General features: G+C 57.0%; 3 protein-coding genes and 1 pseudogene across 9 annotated transcripts in view; 3 read left to right on the forward strand and 1 right to left on the reverse strand.

The window, feature by feature from the left end:
• The window catches only part of CARM1 (coactivator associated arginine methyltransferase 1), a 41,226-nt gene extending 39,961 nt beyond the window's left edge, over positions 1-1,265 (forward strand). For all 4 annotated transcript variants that reach the window (XM_082623945.1, XM_082623946.1, XM_082623947.1 and 1 more), the window contains one exon: positions 50-1,265. In XM_082623945.1, coding sequence (XP_082480071.1) covers positions 50-192 — 143 coding nt within the window. In that variant the 3' untranslated portion in view covers positions 193-1,265. The remainder of the gene's footprint in view (positions 1-49) is intronic.
• YIPF2 (Yip1 domain family member 2) lies at positions 678-6,264 on the reverse strand. Of its 3 annotated transcripts, XM_082623951.1 has the most exons (10): positions 6,182-6,264; positions 5,957-6,017; positions 5,060-5,214; positions 4,891-4,971; positions 3,876-3,963; positions 2,479-2,595; positions 2,226-2,392; positions 1,965-2,147; positions 1,745-1,876; positions 678-1,648 (listed from the first exon to the last, which is right to left on the reverse strand). In XM_082623951.1, the coding sequence occupies exons 2-9, from the start codon at positions 5,985-5,987 to the stop codon at positions 1,763-1,765; spliced, it is 936 nt and encodes a 311-aa protein (XP_082480077.1). In that variant the 5' UTR covers positions 5,988-6,017; positions 6,182-6,264; the 3' UTR covers positions 678-1,648; positions 1,745-1,762. The 3 variants fall into 3 exon arrangements, with proteins under 3 accessions (XP_082480077.1, XP_082480076.1, XP_082480075.1); XM_082623950.1 differs by having other exon boundaries at positions 678-1,665; positions 5,957-6,233; XM_082623949.1 differs by having other exon boundaries at positions 5,957-6,232.
• Positions 6,265-6,302: 38 nt separating this feature from the next.
• Positions 6,303-7,379, forward strand: TIMM29 (translocase of inner mitochondrial membrane 29). Its single transcript, XM_082623952.1, has 2 exons — positions 6,303-6,504; positions 6,581-7,379. The coding sequence occupies exons 1-2, from the start codon at positions 6,411-6,413 to the stop codon at positions 7,267-7,269; spliced, it is 783 nt and encodes a 260-aa protein (XP_082480078.1). The 5' UTR covers positions 6,303-6,410; the 3' UTR covers positions 7,270-7,379.
• Positions 7,380-8,959: 1,580 nt separating this feature from the next.
• On the forward strand, positions 8,960-14,253 carry LOC309805303 (GTPase HRas-like; annotated as a pseudogene). The gene is made up of 6 exons (XR_014296168.1): positions 8,960-9,343; positions 9,510-9,700; positions 9,804-9,956; positions 10,023-10,119; positions 10,244-10,359; positions 10,447-14,253. The product of XR_014296168.1 is annotated as a GTPase HRas-like (transcript).
• Positions 14,254-18,860: the final 4,607 nt, after the last annotated feature.

The following is an 18,860-nucleotide window of genomic DNA, read 5'->3' on the forward strand; positions in this document are numbered from 1 at the left end:
GGGCGAGGGGGCAGAGCTGGCCCCTCAGTGCCCACACCCTGCCCCACAGGGTCCTCCGGCGCCCAGGGCAGCAGCGGCGGCAGCTCCAGCGCCCACTACGCGGTCAACAGCCAGTTCACCATGGGCGGCCCCGCCATCTCGATGGCCTCACCCATGTCCATCCCAACCAACACCATGCACTACGGGAGCTAGGGCCCTCCGGCGTGGAACAGACTGACAGCACCAGGAAACCAAATGAAGACCCTGCCCACCCCCCCTCCACCCGGGTGGCTCTCACCCTTGTACCGGAGAAGCCCAAACACCCGCTCACAGCCCTCTTTGCTACGGGAACTTGAACACTTTTTTACACGATGTTACCGCCGCCCCCAGCCCGCTGCCCGCCCACATCTTGGCCCTGAGCGCGTGTCGCTGCCATATTTTACACACGATCATGTTGTGGGAGCCCTGTTACCCGCTCCTGCCCTCTCCACCCTGACCTGGGTTTGAAATCTTCTGTAACAGGTGTGTCCAGGCCTGACAGCTGCAGGCCTGGCAGGGAGGGAGGGGAGCAGCTGCCGCCCGCCCCCACCCCAATCCCCCGGCCCCTCAGGCCTGCCCCCTGCCTGTCTCCAGTGGGAAGGCAGTCCTGGCCAGGTGGGGCCTCCCCTTCAACTACCAGGCCTTGGTCACAATGGGCGTGACATGCTGCTTTTTTTAATTTTATTTTTTTACGAAAAGAACCAGTGTCAATCCACAGACCCTCCGAGACATCAGGCCGGCCGAGCCAGCAGCCCCTCTCCCCGACTCAGAGGCTCAGTGGCGAGGGGCAGCCCTGCCGAGTCTTCAGGATGGGGCGGGGCCGGGCCTCTGGAGCCCCTCGGCCCCCTCCCACCAAAGGGTTCACCTCACACTTGAATGTACAACCCACCCGGCTGTCGGGAAGGCCCTCCGTCCTCGGCCCCTGCCACTTGCTGCTGTCCTGTCCCTGAGCCCCTGCAGGTCCCACACCCACACCCACACCAAGAGCTAGGTGGCCCCGTGGGCCCTGGGGGGAAGGGTCACTGTCAGCCGCTTGAGCAGACACAGAAACCTCAAGGGTCTGTCGTGGAAGGCATCCTTTTTCCTTGTAGCTAACGTTAGGCCTCTGTATCCCCTTCAGTATTTGTAGATGCTCCAGTCCCTACTACTATGATGGCATTTTGGTCCCTCCCCAGCCTGGGAAGGGGCCTTGCAGGGACCTCTCCAAAAAAAAAAAAAAGAAAAAAACAAATAAACAAGGAAATGTATGTTTCAGCACACGCAATTTTCTTCTACTTTTGCTCCCCGTTTCTAACACCCCCAAACTCGGATGTGGTGGAGCTCAGGCTAGGCCCAAGGCCCACTAACTGGGCCCCCCAGGAAGAGCAGGCACAGCCGAGGCTGGGGTGGCCCCCTGTGCTGCCCGCCCATCCTGGCAGGTGGCCGGTGGGGCAATGGCTGCCCTGGAAGCTCCCTGCTCTGCCCCTCTCCCGCCTTTATATAAATTCTCTGAATCACCTTTGCATAGAAAATAAAAGTGTTTGCTTTGTAAGAAAAGTCTGGAAAGTAGCAAAATCATCTCGAGGTCTCAGGGGAGCCTTCAGTCACCGTCTGGGAGCAGGGCAGGCAGAGGTGCCCCCTTACGTTGGGCCTGAAAGAGAGAAACTCCTAGGAGTGGCCTCATGACTTCTAACCTTGGGATGGGGGCCGGAGACCCCCTCAGCTACAGCTGGAAACAGTTCCTCACCTGTGGGCTCCAGCCTTCCTAGGCTGCTGCGGACCTTGGCGGGGGCGGTGACAGTACTACGGTTGGGGGCTGAGATGTGGCCTGGTGGGGAGGTGCCGTGGGCTCCGGAGGCAGCGGCTGGAAGAAGTAAAACTGAACCGAGAGAGCCCTGGGTCAGCATCAGAGCCAGCGAGCCAACCCCCCACCCCAGGCCCAGCCTGTGACCACCCCAGCCTGGTACCTTACAGCCCGTGGCCAGGAGGGCGTGGAGCAGCACCACCACGGAGAGCAGCAGCACAGCTGCCAACCGGGTGTCCTCACGGACGACGGGCCAGAGGGTGAACACCAGGCCCGCAGCTGACAGGGCCAGGGCCAGGGCCCCGGAGAGCCACTGCAGCCATGGGACAGGGATGAGCCACAGGACCTGGGGACGACACAGGCAGCTGGCTACCAGGTTGTGCCCATGGCGCCCGGGGCCCACCCGTCCCTGAGCCCCACTCACCACAGTGGGGATGAAGACAAAGAGGGAGTAGCCATAGACGCACACCGTCTCCAGGAAGGTGTAAGGCCCCACGCGCTCCCGGACACCCTTGCGCCACTGCAGGAAGCCCCACAGCGCCAGCGGCACGAGCCACGCGTAGCAGTAGATGGCAGTGCCGGCCACGGTCACTGCGGGCAAGGCAGGTAATCGCCCCCGGGCCACGGCACCGCCCCCCCACCCCCACTAGGTACCAGGCCTTGCCCACTTCGCTTACCTTTGTGGAACTGGGGGCTGTAGTGGATGGAGGGGTCCCTCCTCTGGGCCAGCACCAGGGTCAGGTTGCCGGTGACGGCCAAGACGAAGGCCAGTGTGGCACAGATCCAGAAGGGGCCTGCGGGGGGGGCATGCTCAGGGTCCCAGGGTGGGACCTCCCAGGACAGGTGACTTGTCCCATCTTGTCCCAGCCTCTTCCCAAGCTCCGGGCTGCCTCCACCCCACCACACACCCCCATCGACCCAACTCATCGACCCGGCGTCACACCAGTGACAAACTGGTGGCTGAATCCAGTGCTGGCGCCCAGCACTCATCGTTCTTGGCCTCTCGATGGCCTTTGACATAGCTGACGCCCTCCTTCTGGAAACACTCTCCATGTGGTTTCCAGGACTTTACGTTTTTGCTTTTGTCTCATCTCACTGGCAACTCCTCAACCTTTTTGACTCCCTGAGCTCTTTAACAGCAGGGAGCTGGCCCGGGGCCCAGTCTTCAAACCTCTTCTCTGCATTCATTCACCCCTTGTGTGATCTCATTCAACCTCAGGGCCTTATGTCACCTCTGTGCCAACGACCCCCAAATGTCTCAAGTCTGGGCCTCTGCCCTGAACCTGCGGCTCCTATTCAACGTTCCCACTCCACCCCACCACACTCACCCTTTCCCCTCCAGTCGCCCACCTTTCCGCATCAGTAAATAGCAACTCCCGCTTTCTGGTAGTCCAGCCAAAAACTCTGGAGCCTCATCTCCTCTCCTTCCACCCCACATCTGACGTGTTGGCTTCATCTTCATCTTTGACGTATGCCAGAATCCAACACCCGGCGCTCTCCACCCCAGGCCAGGCCCATCATCCCACTCTGCACCTCAGCAGTCGCCTCCTCCCTGGTCTCCCAGCTTCTGCCCTCCCCCCACCCCGCCCCCACCCCAGGCTGAGAGCACCTAAGGACACTTAACTAAGATCCCTTCTCACCACAGCATAGGAGGCCTGTGGGATCTGTCCTGTCACCTCTGTGGCCTCCTGGCAGCTCACTCCGGTCCAATGACAGTGCTGCCCTGCAGTGCAGGCCTGTTTCCACCACATCCCACTTCTGTGATGTTCTTCCCCGGGGTCTCCCCACACCCCGCCGTGACACCAACCAGGCTTATTCTCTCACCCTCCTCAGAGGGGTCTTCCCTGACCAACCCGTGTGAAATCGCAATTCCCATCCTCTAAACCCCGTGCTTCTCTTCCTAGCCCCAGCGCCCTCCACAGCCTCATTTGGCTCTATCTCCCTGAACAGAGTGTAAGTTTCACGCTCACCATGAACGATTCTGCTTTGTTCTCAGCTGTATACTGGCGCCTGGCACTCAGTCCACGTTTGCTCAGTGAATAATCAAATGAACTGAATGCACAACCGCACTCACCGTACAGGTCTGGCCGATTCCGCAGATGGTGCCGTACAAAGTTGTGGCCGGGCCGGGGCAGCAGCGAGCCTTTGATCCGGTCCAGGACCTGGGGGGCAAGGCCGGGGCCTAGGATGGAAGCCCTCCTGGGGCTCCTCACCACCCAGGAGGAAAGGGGTCAAGCTCCTTAGGGGCTCCTGTCTTCCTATGGCCTGGAGCCCGCCCCTTCCCTGGGCAGCCCCCACTCAATATCCCAGTGTCCCACCACTCTGAAGGACGCTTCAGGGCCTCCCATCTTCTTCTTTGCTTCCTCCGCTTCCAGCTTGGCTGCCCCGGACTCCCCTTTTGGCTCTCTCCCCCCACCCCATTAACAGTCGTCAACAAGTCCTAGTCCTGGGCGTTCTCCTTCCCCCATCTCTCCCAACGTGTTCCCTACTCCGCAGCCCTGGTTTATTACCATCTCCCACCCTGGCCTGGGGCCTCCGATCCATGTTCCATGCTACTCAAGCCTCTCCTGCTCTAAACCCTTCCATGACTCCCCAGGACCCTTAGGATAAAACCCAGACTCCTTAACATAGCTCATGAGGCCCTTGGTGATCTGGCTTCTCTCCGCCAGTCCCCCACCTCACTCTCCAGCCTGAGTGACAGGTAGCCTCTGCAGTAGTGTGTGCCTTCTCTCACCTTTGATCCTCCACATGTGCTGTTCCCTGTGCCTGGAACATACTTATGCTTCCCTCCACTCCGCCTGGCTAGGTCTACCTTCTCCTCTAAGTCTCAGCAAATTCCTCACCTCCTCCAGTGGGCCCTTCCCTAACCCACCATATCACTTGTGTCCCCCATGTTCCCAAGAGCCCCGGTCACGCCACATCCTTGCAGCACACAGTCACACCTACCAGCCTGGGTAGGAGCTCTTGTCCTCCCAGGTGCATATTGCCAGCACTTGCCCAGGGCCTGGTGCACAAGAAGTGCTCGGTGACTCGTGGCTGAACCCCAAGCGTGACTCCAAGTCCCATCCCACCAGCTTTCCCGGCCTGACCTGTGAGGTGTCCACGTCAAAGAAGGTCTGATAGTAGCCAAAGGTCCAGAAACCAGGCTGCTGCTTCTCCTCCTGTAGGAGCTGCACAGTGCAGGCTTTCAGCGCTCAGGGGGTGGCAGGGGTGGGTGGTAGGGACAAGAGGCAGGGCACGGGGACTTATGGGACTCACCGCGGTCTTGTCACTCTCCTCCACCTCGTCCTCAGCTCCGTAGCTGCCACCTGAGTCCATGGCCACAGCCACGTGCTGCTGGGGGACCAGCTGATCACCTCTGGTGGTGGCCTCATTTGGGGTCTGGGCCAGCAGATTAGTAGCTTCCTCGAACTCTGTCGAGAAGGCATATGGGACACAGGCATATTTGGGAGTCAAGACAATTTGGTTTCGGGGCTTCCCTGGTGGCGCAGTGGTTAAGAATCCGCCTGCCAATGCAGGGGATATGGGTTCGATCCCTGGTACAGGGAGATCCCACATGCCGCGGAGCAGCTAACCCCGTGCGCCACAACTACTGAGCCCATGCGCCACAACTACTGAAGCCCACGCGCCTAGAGCCCGTGCTCCGCAACAAGAGAAGCCACCGCAATGAGAAGCCTGCGCACTGCAGCGAAGAGTAGCCCCCGCTCGCCGCAACTAGAGAAAGCCCGTGCGCAGCAACGAAGACCCAACGCAACCAAGATAAATAAATAAATAAATAAATAAATAAATTTATCAAAAACAAAGCAATTTGGTTTTGCCCACTGCTCATCTGGGGGCCAACGGTAACCGTGACCACCTGGGTGTTCACCCCCAACTCAGGGCACGTCTTCCTCAACTCTGGTGAGTGGGAAGGAGGTGTGTCCCCTCCCTTCTAACATGGGCCCGCAATTGAGGGCTGATCCTGGAATGAGGTAGAGGCTCGGGTTTGAGGCCTGAGTTTAGGGCGGAAGCGGGATTCCAGTTAGGGGTGGGTTTCATGCCTGGGTCGGCGTTCACAGCTGACTGGGGTTCGGGTGAGATCTGAGTTGGAACCTGGATGGGAGGTTCAGGCCAGCGGACGGGGCAGGAGTCGGGCCCGGTCGCGGATGCACTCACCGTGGAAGGCCAGCTCGTCTGCCGCTGCCATGGTCGCTCAGGGCCGTCACCGCATCCCGCTCTGAGGACAGAGGCCAATCAGGCCCGCCCCCGACCTCTCTCGGGACCCCTCCTGTAGGCTAGCCTCACCCCCGAGCCCGGTCTGGCGGCTAACGCACCCACCGGGGCGTGAACTCGCCGCTCCTGCCCCACAGGTGCACCCACGGCCCCCTCCCCTGCGGCTACCTCAACCGGCGGGGCCCGGGCTCTCTCTGCGCCTGCGCAACCCGCCTGCCAGCCACAGACGACCGTACTCCGATCTGACAGGAACATCCGGCGTCGGTCCGTATTCTACCCTCTTCCGATGGGAAGCCACTTCCGGCAGTGTTGACGCTTGCGCAGAAGAGACTCCCGGGCCTTCTGCTTCGCCTACCTGGCGTTTCTCTTCGGAGTACGGACGCAAAGCCGGAAGACAATGGCGGCGGCCGTTCTGAAGAGATTTTGGCCCCGAAGCCGTGGAGGGACTGGTGACACTGTGGCCGCAAAGCCCGGCGTGTGGGCACGGTTGGGTGAGTAGCGGCGGGAGGCGGCGGGGTGGGCGGCCGCAGCGGCCGGACCGCCCTCATCGCGCTTCTCTCCCCTCAGGCGCCTGGGCCCGCGCGCTGCTCCGGGACTACGCTGAGGCCTGCGGGGACGCGGCGGCGGCGGCGAGGGCCCGACCCGTGCGGGCGGCCGTGTACGTGGGGCTGCTGGGTGGCGCGGCGGCCTGCTGCGCCCTCGCGCCGAGCGAGGCGGCCTTTGAGGAGGCGCTGCTCGACGCGTCGGGGACCCTCCTGCTGTTGGCGCCCGCCACGCGCAACCGCGACTCGGAGGCGTTCGTGCAACGGCTGCTCTGGCTGCGGGGTCGCGGCTGCCTGCGCCACGTGAGCCTGGGTCTCTGCTCGCTGGTGTACGAGGCGCCCTTCGACGCCCAGGCCAGCCTCTACCAGGCCCGCTGCCGCTACCTGCAGCCCCGCTGGGTCGACTTCCCGGACCGGATCCTGGATGTGGGCTTCGTGGGCCGCTGGTGGGTGCTGGGGACCCGGATGCGCGACTGCGACATCAACGACGACGAGTTTCTGCACCTGCCGGCACATCTGCGCGTCGTCGGGCCCCACCAGCTGCACTCGGAGGCCAACGAGCGGCTCTTCGACGAGAAGTTCAAGCCCGTGGTGCTCACCGACGATCAGGTGGACCAGGCGCTGTGGGAGGAGCAGGTCTTGCAGAAGGAGAAGAAGGACCAGCTCGCCCTGAGCCAGGCCGACCCGCTGGTGCCATCGGAAGTCGCGAGATGAAACCCAGACCAGCCTGCTCTGAGCCCCGGCAGACTGTTGGCCCGGGATTGTGCAGTTGGTGCGAGGGAGCCTCAGACGCCGAGTGACGGAAATAAATTATTTGCACTGTTTTCTCCCTGCGTTTTCACAAAATCCGGGGCCTCCCTCTCACCTGTTGATTGTGAGCTGACGCTAATTCAGAGCCTCCTTGGTCTAGGAGTTGGGGCGAGCAGAGCGGCATGCCATGTCACGTTTAGCACTGCCGGAGTTAGCAAGGAGCATTAGCCCGAAATAAGCCTTTTTTCACTGGGCTTCACAGCCTGAGGTATCACAGTTGTTAGGTAATCCCAAGCTCTACTAAGAACTTTGAGACTGACCTGGAATAGGTGAAGTGCCCTCTCCACACCTCACATTCTTTCTCTGTAAACAGGAGCACAATCTGCTCTGGGTGTTAGCAAAATCAGAGACCACCAGAACGCACTTGGTACCTAGCAGGCCCTCGCGGTGTGCAGTGGGGCTCAGTGGGGAGGATTGTGGCTCTGACTCCACACCCTGCCTGCCTGCCCCTGGGAAGGGAGCACAGCTCACCAGCTTCACCCGCAGCCCCGCAGGGCCGCCCCGGGAAGTGCTCAGTAAACGGAGGACCACAGAGCCGGGAGCCTGGGTTCGCTTCTCTCTCGGAACAAAAGGATGCTTGGCTATAACAGGAACATTTTCCAGTTCTCTCTTTTTCTTTTCATTCTTAAGTAGCTTGAATCACTTCAGCTTTCCAGGCCAGTCCAGGAGTTGGCCTCTAGATGTCCTCAGGGGCTGCAGGAGCCGGGCCAGGCGAGGTGCCTACTGTCCTCGCCAGGCATGCGGGGGCTCAGGTGAGACACGAACAGAGGTGCTCCGCTCTGCCTTACCCAGGCCAGCCCCTCTGGCTGTGTGTCCCTGACCCTGTCTTCCGGGACCCAACAAGTGTGCTGGGTGCCCCCGAGAGGAGGCTCGCCCGTGACCATGGGGCAAGGCAGGTCTCCCACCCGCCAGAGCCCCATGGACCCCTGCGAAGAGCTCGGGCACCCCATGGCCATCACACACACCAGGCGAACCTGGAGTTTAGAAAATCACTGCCCACTGACCCTGCAAGGGACCCCCTTCTTTAAGCATCACAAAATGGGGACACCCCAGCTAGGAGTGTTGGCCCCAAGCCCTTTTCCTTTCTTACCTGTCCCCTGTTCCCACACCTCCTTTGAGTCTTTTCCTGTGATCAGCTTCTGCTTCCTGCAGCTCTGGCCCCCGCCTGCCCACTTCCTCACCTGCCTTATGTTTTCCAAACTTCTGGCATTGGGGCCTCGTGGGTTTCCCTTTATCTCCCCTTTACGTAGATCTCTTCCTTGGAGCAGAGCCCCACCCTGCCAGGGCAGGGATTCTTGCTGTCTGCCTGTCACCCTGTGCCTGGAGCAGCACCTGGCATGCAGTAGGCGCTCAGTGGATACTTGTCAAATGCACCAGCATGCCAGTTGTGGGTGGCTGGAGCTGCTTGTCGGCTGCCACTTGCCAGTCCCGGCACACTGCTGTGCCCTCCACTGTGGCAAGGCCTGTTCTCGTGGGGATGCTGGTATCCTCAGCCCACGGCACCTCCAGTTCAGGCCTTTTGCCCACCCAGCAGATTCTAATTCAGGTGCTTGCTTGGGAGATGCTCTCAGCTGTCTGCCCTGTGTTTGGGGGGCTGGCTCCCTGCTTCTCTCACACAGTCATTAAGTGCAGCTGGAGGTAGGACCCCCCCCACCTCTGGGCTGGAGGTGCTACAGGTGAGTGTCTGGGCCACCCTTCTGGCTGGGGCCCCTGTTACCTGTCTGGGCACAGAGGGCAGGCCGGGCCTGGGCATGCTGGCGCAGGGAACTCGGTGTGCCCTGCGTGGTCTGGCCGTGCTGCGTGAGGCTTCCTTGGCGGGCGGGACGAGACCACTGCAGTGCCTTGTGCTGCGGTCCCTTGAGGACTGATGACGGAGTATAAGCTCACGGTGGTGGGTGCCAGTGGCGTGGGGAAGAGTGTCTTGACCATCCAGCTCATCCAGAACCACTCTGTGGATGAATACCTTCCCACCATAGAGGTGAGCTGGCCTGGCTCCCGTCCACAGCCCAGCTCCTGACACAGGCTTGTCTCCCACCGGCACTGCAGGAGGGGTCTCCTTGTCATTGGTCCTGGGGGGCATGAGAAGAGTGAGGGAGGGTCCCATCCCTGGAGGGCCAGCTGTCTCTAAGCAGTGTCCTCCCCAGGACTCCCACTGGAAGCAAGTGGTCATCGATGGGGAGACGTGCCTGCTGGGCATCCTGGACACGGTGGGCCGGGAGGAGTACAGCGCCGTGCAGGCCCAGTACATGCGCACCCGGGAGGGCTTCCTCTGTTTGCCGTCAACGACGCCAAGTCCTTCAAGGGCCAGATCCTTCGAGGACATCCACCAGTACAGGTGAGCTGCCTGGCAACCCTCGGGGGCCTCCCGTCCACTCTGCGTGTCCCGGGTGCAGCCGAGCCCACAGCCCACTGGCCGACTCACGCTTTCCCCCTTGCAGGGAGCAGATTGAGTGGTTGAAGGAATCGGATGACATGCCCAGGGTGCTGTTGGGGAACAAGTGTGATCTGGCCACGTGTACCATGGGCAGGCCCAGGACCTGGCCCGCAGCTATGGCATCTCCTACATGGAGACTTCGGCCAAGAAGTGCCAGGTGAGCCGGAGCTACCCCCCACCCCGGCCAGGAGCAGCTCTCACTGCCCCCTCTCCCTCGACATAGGGCAGCCGCTCTGGCTCTGGCTCCAGCTCCAGGACCCTCTGGGACCCCCGTTGCCCAGCAGCCCCTCACGCTGTAATTCTCCCTGGACGTCAGAACAGTGAGGGAGGCCAGTGTCCAGGTCTGGGCCGACACAGCTCCCGGGGGATGTGGAGGTCCCCAGAGAGAGCTGCCCTGACCAGGCTGGAGTGGTGACCCTGGGGCCCCAGCCCCTGTACCCCCAGAGCAGCAAGTAGGTCCCAATCGGCCCAACCCCCCAGGAGGCCATGGGGGAGTTGCTGAGGACAAGCCTCCCAACGGGGTGGCCCTGGGGATCAGGACGGGCAGGGCCCAGCTCCCCGTTTGCGGGGTGGGGTGAAGAAGGGGCTGGGGTTCCACTTGAGGCCAAGGCAGTGGTCCCCCCAGCGAGCTGGCCCCCTCTTTCCAGGGCGTGGAGGATGCCTTCTACAAGCTGGAGCGCAAGAGCCGGCAGCACAAGGCGAGCAAGCTGAGCCCGCCTGCCCGACGGGGGTGGCCTGGGCTGCCTGAGCTGCAGGGCCTGCTCTCCTGACTGAGGCACAGACGACAGGCGTGGAAGAGGCACAAGCAGGGAAGATGCAGGGAAGGAAGCTCCGGCCAGCCCAGGTAGGTGACAGAGAAACCATGGGTCTGCCGGGACACCTTGCACAGACTGTCGTGAACTGATGCCACTGGCCCCCCAGCTATCGCTCTCCTCAGCCCCATACTGACCCACTGGGCACATGCTGAGTCACTGTAAAGTATCTGATGGGCTTGACCCTGGTGTTCGGCTGAGCCCAGGAGGCTGTTTTGCGTGTGGCCCCCCAGGAGGCATGTGGGAACCTCAGCTTCGTCCTGCTGGTGGCCCCTCTGCCTCTGGGGGCCCTGGTTGCATCCTGCAGAGACCCTGGGTGCTGCAAGAATGGGCTAGTCTAGCACGTAACACATGAAACTTTATTCACCTTCAACCAGCAAAGGGGGAAACTAAGACAAAGGCCGTCCCTTCCCCTGGGAGGGAGGCTTTCATAGGGAAGGGCTCTGGGGGTGGGGAGCTCATTTGGACTCCGGCTGGGGTCGTATCTCCTGAGTTTTGGGGACCCTGAAAGGCAGTAACTGACTTTGGCAAAGGCAAAGGTGCAGCCTGTTGGGCGCAGCCCGCCCAGAGCGCCCTCTGCTCTGCCTCGCGGGGCCCAGGTGGCTGCGTGGGCTCTGGTGTCGGCCAGCCCTGCTTCCTTATGTGTATGGGGGTGGGGTTGGCCCACCTGCCCCTGCCACCCCCTCGGTGGAGGTGGCCTGTTGCTCCCAGAGCCACCTCAGGTCACCGAAGTGTCCTTGTGGGGCATGTCCAGGCCCCAGCTGGTCATGTGCGGCTCCGAGAGGGCCCGCCTGGCCTTGGGCCAGAATTCTGGACTGGCCTGGGTGGCCCCTTTAGTCACCATCCTGGCTGGGGGGTGCTCATGGCGCACCTGCCCTCCTGGGGCCCAAATGCAGGCCAGGCCAAGCCCTTCTGGGTCAGGGCCTTGTGCCGTGCAAGGGGGGGCACCGTCCCGCGGGAAGGCCAGCGTGAAGCAGCAGGGCATGTCGCTGGCTTCCCGGGGCCTCGGGGTCACTGTGCTCACAGTCACCTTGTCTTCTGGAGGCCCCTGTGTGTCCAGCTTCTCTGGGGACACAGACGTCAGGGGGTTGTAGGCACATGCCCCGGCTCCACTGTAGCCGTGCTGGTCACTGCCCCGGGAGGGGCGCTGGCTGCAGGTGCCACAGGGCAGGAGGAGCGTCCTGGGCCCGGCGGCACTGTCTTCAGCAGGCTGGGCAGAGCCGGTGGCAGGGGCCTCAGTGGGGTTGCAGGGCCAGGCCTGTCATGCGGCCCTGGGGGGGCCCGGCCAGGCGCTGCAGGGGAAGGGACCCAGCCTTCCGGCTGAAAGCTGATGTCCGCGGGCCACTTGCCTGTGGCCTCATGGTTCACTGGGAGGTTTGGGAGGGAATTCCATCGCCGTGGCAACAGCCAATCCTGAGGGCTGTCTTGGGCTGCCGGCCGGCAGGCCAGACCTGGAGCTGATGTTCCTCGAGGGAATGTTCTGGAAAGAGCAGATGGGGTGGGGGCTACGTCCCTTGGGGCCCCACAGGAGTCTGGGTTACTGGGAACGTTCATCCCTACTAAGATTCCGATTAATAATACGGTATCTTCAGGATCAAAACTCAAGTTTCATGACAACAGTAATGCTTGTTAGGCCTCGAGCTAACTGTTACAAAACCCTTCCACTGCGGCGAGCACCTGGCAGCCCCATCAAGTGCAGGTCTCATCAACCCAGGAATTAGGTGCTGTTTCTGTCCTGAAATGTGGAGTCTGCCCCCCAGCCTTTCTGCTCAGTCTAAGATTGGGGAGCCCCCTTCATCATCTCTGTGACCCTGTGCGCCTGCATCCTGACCATTGCGAAGAACCCCCTGGAAGGGGCAGGGCCTGGGCGCGGGGATACTCACGGTGTCATACACGGAGTAGGCTGCCAGCACGTGGAACAGGGCTTGCTGCTTGGGGAAGGGGACACAGGGGTGCTTGTTTCATGCTGATGCTCTTAGTTTCATATTGTCTGACAAACCCTCATGACAAAACAGGTGTGTTTAAGAAATAAGGCAAACAAGCAGTGAACTCTTCAGGACACCTCAGTGTGAAACATTTTTCAGGGGTAAGGTGTACATGCAAGGAAACGCATAGATCCCAGGTATACCGTGTGACGACGACCTTTGACTTTCTTTATTTTTTCGGTTTGTACACGTAACAGCTCAGTCTCTGGGATGCATGGCCCGTGGGTTTTCACACAAGGGTGGGGCCGCCGCATCCGCACTCCAGCGTCAGCCCCCAGCCTCGCAGCCCTGGCAGCCACTGCTCCTTATCCTCCTGGAGTTGCGCCTTTTCCAGAACGTCCTGTGAAGAGAGTCATACATGGGTCTGGATTCTTTCACTTAGCAAAACAAGTCTAAGACTCACCCATGCTTTGAGTGAATCAATAGCTGGTTCCTTTGTGTCCTTGAATCGTAGTCCGTTTCATGGAATTCCACGGTTTTTCCATTCCCTCTTTGAAGATCATCTCGGTTGCTTCCAGTTGTTAATGATCATGAGCAGAGCAGTGAAGATTGCATGCAGGTTTTATGTGGATGTATGTTTTCAAGTCCTTTGGGTAAATCCAGAGGAGCATGATTGCTGAGCACATGGTGAGGGCGTGTGCGGTTTTGTAAGAAACGGTCAAGCTGTCTCCCACGGTGGCTGTGCCATATGCATCCCCACCAGTGCTGGACGAGAGTTCCTGTTGCTCCACATCCTCGCCAGCACTTTGCTTCTTATTCTGCACGAGTCTTTCATTAGATACACGATTGGCAAATCTTTTCTCCCACTCTGTAGCTTTTTCATTCTCTTAGCTGTGCCTTTTGCAGAATGACAGTTTTACATTTAGATACGGTTGTGCTTGTTGCTGCTTTCCATCATGATTTTATTAAAGTTCCTTACTGATGGGCACTCATGTTTTTCTGATCTGGCAAATGCACAAGGGCCAACGGAGGGCTCCAAGCTCATGCTCTTCCCACCTGTAGAGGATGCTGTCCCTCCGTGCTTTTAGCTTTAACAGTGTGTTCATGGTACCTGATGACCCCCAACCAGAACCCTCTGAGATTCCTTGACCTTCCCTCATAGCTGTGACCTTGCTGCTGAGGTGAGACGGACACGGTGACATTGATTTGGTGTCAATGTGCACATCTCTTAGGAGCGAAGTGAACAAGCATATTTTATCATTCCTTCCTTTTTTTGTGAACTCTCCCTTCTTATCATTTCTCATATTTTTGCCTTGTAAGAAATTGATTTGTAGAAAGTCCTCACCCATTAAGGGCATTAGAACTGTAAATATTTTCCCCCAGTTTCATAGTTTCTTTGAGTTTGATTAGGGATTTCCCCCCACGCAGATACTTGATTTTCATGTGGTTGAATCAGCCACTTTTAAAAGTAGAATCTAGGATTTTGTCTGACTTAGAAAGGCTTTTGGTAATTACGGTAGCATTAGTTTAACCTTTATCTATGTCTTGTAGCTGGTGTCCCTAGTCCCTCTTTCACACTTTTACAGGGTTTTCCCAGCAGTTCTTGCTTAGTTGCTCTGCATGTGAACTTTGGAATCAGCTCCTCTAAGTCCCGAGACAGCTGGCACGACATCTTCTTGGGGCTCCTCCATGTCGTCGACTCAGGTCGCACACGTCCTCGGGGCGCGGCGCCCCATATGGTCTCTGACTACCCCCCCGGCTGTGGGGAGGGGTCAGCAGGCTGGGCACATGGTCAAGTTCCTGCAAGGAGGGCCCTCGGGGGTCTGTAACTTCTCAGAACTAAGACCCCACTAAAGCAGAGCAACGTGAATAAGGCCCTGTGTGGGCACCACACCAGCCTCCCTGTGCTGTCGGCCTGGTTCCATCACGTCACCTGGTGCAGGTGCCCCCCTCCAGCTCTGGCTCCCGAGGAGGCCTGTGCGTGCCTGTGGAGGGGGGGGCGTCCCGCTCCTCCTCTGCACCCAGAGAACCTGGAGCAGATGGGTGCTCCCCAGATTTGCCCCCCAACTCTGTCTAGGAGTGGCTGGGGGTACAGACTGAGGGGCGGGGGCGCGGGCTCCAGGACTGCCCAGAAGGGCAGGAATCAGCAGACTTTCCCATCCCTCACTCCTGCCTTCCATCCTCATGACAGGAAGGGCCAGAGCCCAAGCCAGCGGGACTGGGTGGACCCTCCGTGCCAGGTGCCCCTGACCAGTCCCAGTGGTCGAGGTGGCTGGGGACCGGGGATGTGAACTCACCACTCGCTCTCAGCTTCTGCCCCGCAGTCAGGGTGTCAGGTGGGGCCCCATAGGACAGGAAACAGGACAGAATTGGAAATGACTGTGGCCTTGGCCGGTTCTGCGCCCACGGCCCTCCCCCTGCACAGCCCCCGACCCACAGGGCCGGGCCAGGCAGCGACAGCCCAGGCCCTCACTCCCCAGGGGCAGGGACGAGGGGCGGCACCCCCAGGGCCCGGACCCTGCTCAGCCGGCCCTCTCCTGCCCCCTGCTCCCGCCCTTGAACCCTGGCCCCAGCACAGCAGCCACCCTGACCTGGAGACCCCACAGGCCACGGACCCCATCCATCCTGTCCCACCCCTGGGCGTCTAAGCCTCCTCCCCGGAGGGAAGGAGAAATAAAACTCCCTGTTTGCATAGGACATGGTTGACTTTAGGAAATTACAGGGTATCGACAAAAACACGTGCAGAAGGACAGAGAGGGCTCAGCAAACCCATATATGTGTCAACGGGTGCCTCCCTGCTGACAAGGATCAATGGTGTGGAAACCAAAGACACCATACCAGCTACAGTCACGCCCCGGAAAATAAGATATTGATATATACATATAACCAAATCACTTTGATGTACACCTGAAACGTAAATCAACTATACTTCAATTTTTAAAAAGCAAAAAAAAAAAAAAAATCTAAAAGCCAGCAAAACCCAATTCTCTGTGGTGATATACAGGGAGTCAGGGCATACTAAACACTGGTGTGATTCATGACAGACAGCCACTGTCTCTGGCCTCTGGGGAGGGGTGGGCTGAAGACTTGAGCCGTCTTGGAAAAGCTTGGTGGGGGGGTATGTGGATGTCTGTTGTGTGAGTCTTCATAGTTATGCATCTCTTAAATTTTGCATAGTGAAATGTGGAACATCAGACGAAACTGGGAGTGGGTCAAGGGAACAGCAGCCGAGTACCTGGCTGGTCTTTCATTTTTCACTGGATGAGGTCACCTGCTGCCTGCTCAGTACCACCCAGGCATAGGGTCTCTGGAAATCACAGTTTGGAATTAAAGATGAGCGTGAAACTACCTCTATCCCCTTTGCCAAAATGTTCAGCAGAAATTTGGGTCCAGGCACCAAAGCTCTATTAATTGGGGGAAGAGTTTACAGAGACCTACCGACTGTGCAGGAGCTCTCATGTAACCATGGTCTGAAAGCAAACAGCCCACAGACTCCAGTCTTTCCGGGGTGCTTAGCAAATTAAGGAGTGAAAGCTGGGTTTTTGGAAGTAGGTTTTAAGGAGTGTATTTCTCGGAGTAGTCCCATAAAGCGTATATTTGTTGCAGTGTGGCAATGTCTAAAAATTGAAATGAGTGTAAATGTCCATGAGGAAACAGTAGTTAACCCCAGGTCCATCCTTCTTAGGAAATAGCACAGTCATCAACAAGAGGGCGAGAATTATATCCTGGAAGGATGGCCAGGTTACGTCATGAACTAACAAAAGCAAGTTTTGGAAGAGTTTAAATTCCCCAAAGTAGAATTGCTGGGTTAAAAGATGTGTGCATTCACACTTGTTTGGGTGGCTACAATTAAAAAAAAAAAAAAAAACCAACTCGAAAATAACAAGTGTTGGCAAGGGTGTGGAGAAAATGCAACCCAACAAAATGCACTGTTGGTGGGAATGTAAAATGATGCAGCTGCTGTTTTTGGTGATTCCTCAGAAAGCTAAGTGTAGAATTACTGTATGAGCCAGCAATTCCACTCCTAGGTGTGTATCCAAAAGAACTGATAGCAGGGAATCCAACAGATACTCATCCAACCATGTCCATCGCAGCACCATTCACAATAGCCAGAAGGTAAAAACAGCCCTCGTGTCCATCCTCAGATGTATGTGGTCCATCCATACAATGGAATACTATTCAGCCTTAAAAAGGAAGGACATCTGACACCTGCTACACCATGGATGAAACCTGAAGATATGCTGAGTGAAAGAAACTGGTCACAAAAGGAAAAATATGGTATGACTGCATTTATATGAGGTCCCTAGCGTAATCAGAGTCATAGAGACAGAAAGTAGATTAGAGGTTTCCAGGGGGTGGGGGAGGGGGATGAGGAGTTAGTGTTTAATGGGGACAGAGTTGCCATTTTGCAAGGTGAAAAGGGACCTGGGGATGAATGGTGGTGATGGTTGCACAGCAATGTGCATGTACTTAATGCCACTGAACTGGCAGCTTAAAAATGGTGAAGATGTTAAGTTTTATGTTATGTGTATTTTATCACACACACACAAGCTACTTAGAGGAAAAAAGGAAATCATACAGTTATTTGAGGAAACCATGGGATTATCCCTTTCTAAGCTTGTCTTAGGAAAAGCCTTCCTAAGTATGGCTCTAAAGCCAGAAGATGAAACTCTGATAAATCCGACTCCATAAAATAAACTTCTTTGTGGCCAAAGTCAAAAACTTACTAGGAAAAAATATCCACATCCCAGATCCCACAGGTTCAGGGCTCAGTCCCACAAGGTTGTCCCCACTTCAGATGCCAACTGCAAGTCCCAGGCTGCCCCTGGTACTTCTGACTCAGTGGCTAAAGAAGGGGTTTCCACGACCTCTCCTCAGGTTTGATAATTTGCTAGAACAGTTCACAGAACTCAGGGAAACACTTACTCATGCCTACGAGTCTATTATATAATAAAGGATACAAATGAACAGCCAGATGAAGACATACATAGGGTGAGGTCCGGAAGGGTCCAGAGCGCAGGAGCTTCTGTCCCCATGAAGTTGGGGTGCACCACTCTCCTGGCACATGGACGTGTTCACCAACCCAGAAGCTCCCTGAACTCCAAACCCTTGGGATTTTTATGGCGCTTCATCACGTAGGCAAGATGGATCATTAGCCCAATCTCCAGCCTCTCTCCCCTCCCCAGAGGATGGGGGTGGGGCTGAAATTCCAAGCTTCTCACCATGGCTTGATCCTTCTGGCGCCCAGCCCCCATCCTGAAACTATCCAGGGCCTCACCCAGAGTCGCCTCACTAGAACAAAAGGCACTCCTATCACCCAGGAAATGACAACAGGTTCAGGAGCTGGAGCCAGGATCCAGAGGCAGAGACCAATATATTTTCTGTTATTTCACGTATGCCAACACCATTTATTGAACCCTCTGTCCTGTCTCCACAGTTTTGAGATGCTGTCTTTTTTATTTTTTGGCCGCACTGTGAGGCATGCTGGTTCCTCAATCGAACCCACGCCCTCAGCAGTGAAAGTGCAGAGTCCTAACCACTGGACCGCTAGGGAATTCCTGATACCGTCTTTTTAAAAGAAAATTTATTTTATTGAAGTATAGTTGATTTACAATTGAGATGCCGTCTTGATGATCTATTAAATACCTGTATTACAAAGTGAGTTTTACATTACAATTTATTTAATCTGTTATCGGCTAATTCTTTCTAGAGAAAGCTATAATGAATATTCTTGTACATATATCTTTGATTCCCGACCCCGTCCACCTAGAATTGCTAGTTTAAATGGGGTGACTTTGGAAATTGATTTAAACAAACAAATCTAGCAGAGTCTTCAGTTCTGTTTGCTTTCAATTCCAAACGGGAAAAGGGAAACATCGAGACTCATCTTAAGGTTTAGCAAAGAAAACTCAGGAGTACTTAAACACTTCTGAAGCTACCCGATGGTTTTAATATGACCAGGACAACAACTTAAAAAGATAAATAGTCTGAATTAGATTTTTTTTGTTAAGTGATTAAAGATACTTTCATGGGACATAGAAATAATCTTTGTGGCATGGGTGTCTTACAGGCCTCCCTTTGTAAGATACATTTGCAAATTCATATTTCTGATGCAGCCTGCTTTTCTACAGCTGTGAAAAAAAGGGATAGTGAGAGAGACAGTTGTCTTCTTATCTTGCTAGGAGTTCTGTTACTAGCAGTTTGGAGATGGTATTTTAAGGCCAAAACATGAAATTCCTTTATTTAGCATGAAGCCAGTAAAAGCGTGTAGGCTTAAGAAGCTCAGAAATTTAAAACGGAGGGAATTCCCTGGCGGCCCAGTGG

This window comes from Mesoplodon mirus, assembly GCF_964341445.2.
Source record: "Mesoplodon mirus genome assembly, chromosome: 5".
Classification (NCBI taxonomy): Eukaryota; Metazoa; Chordata; class Mammalia; order Artiodactyla; family Ziphiidae; genus Mesoplodon; species Mesoplodon mirus.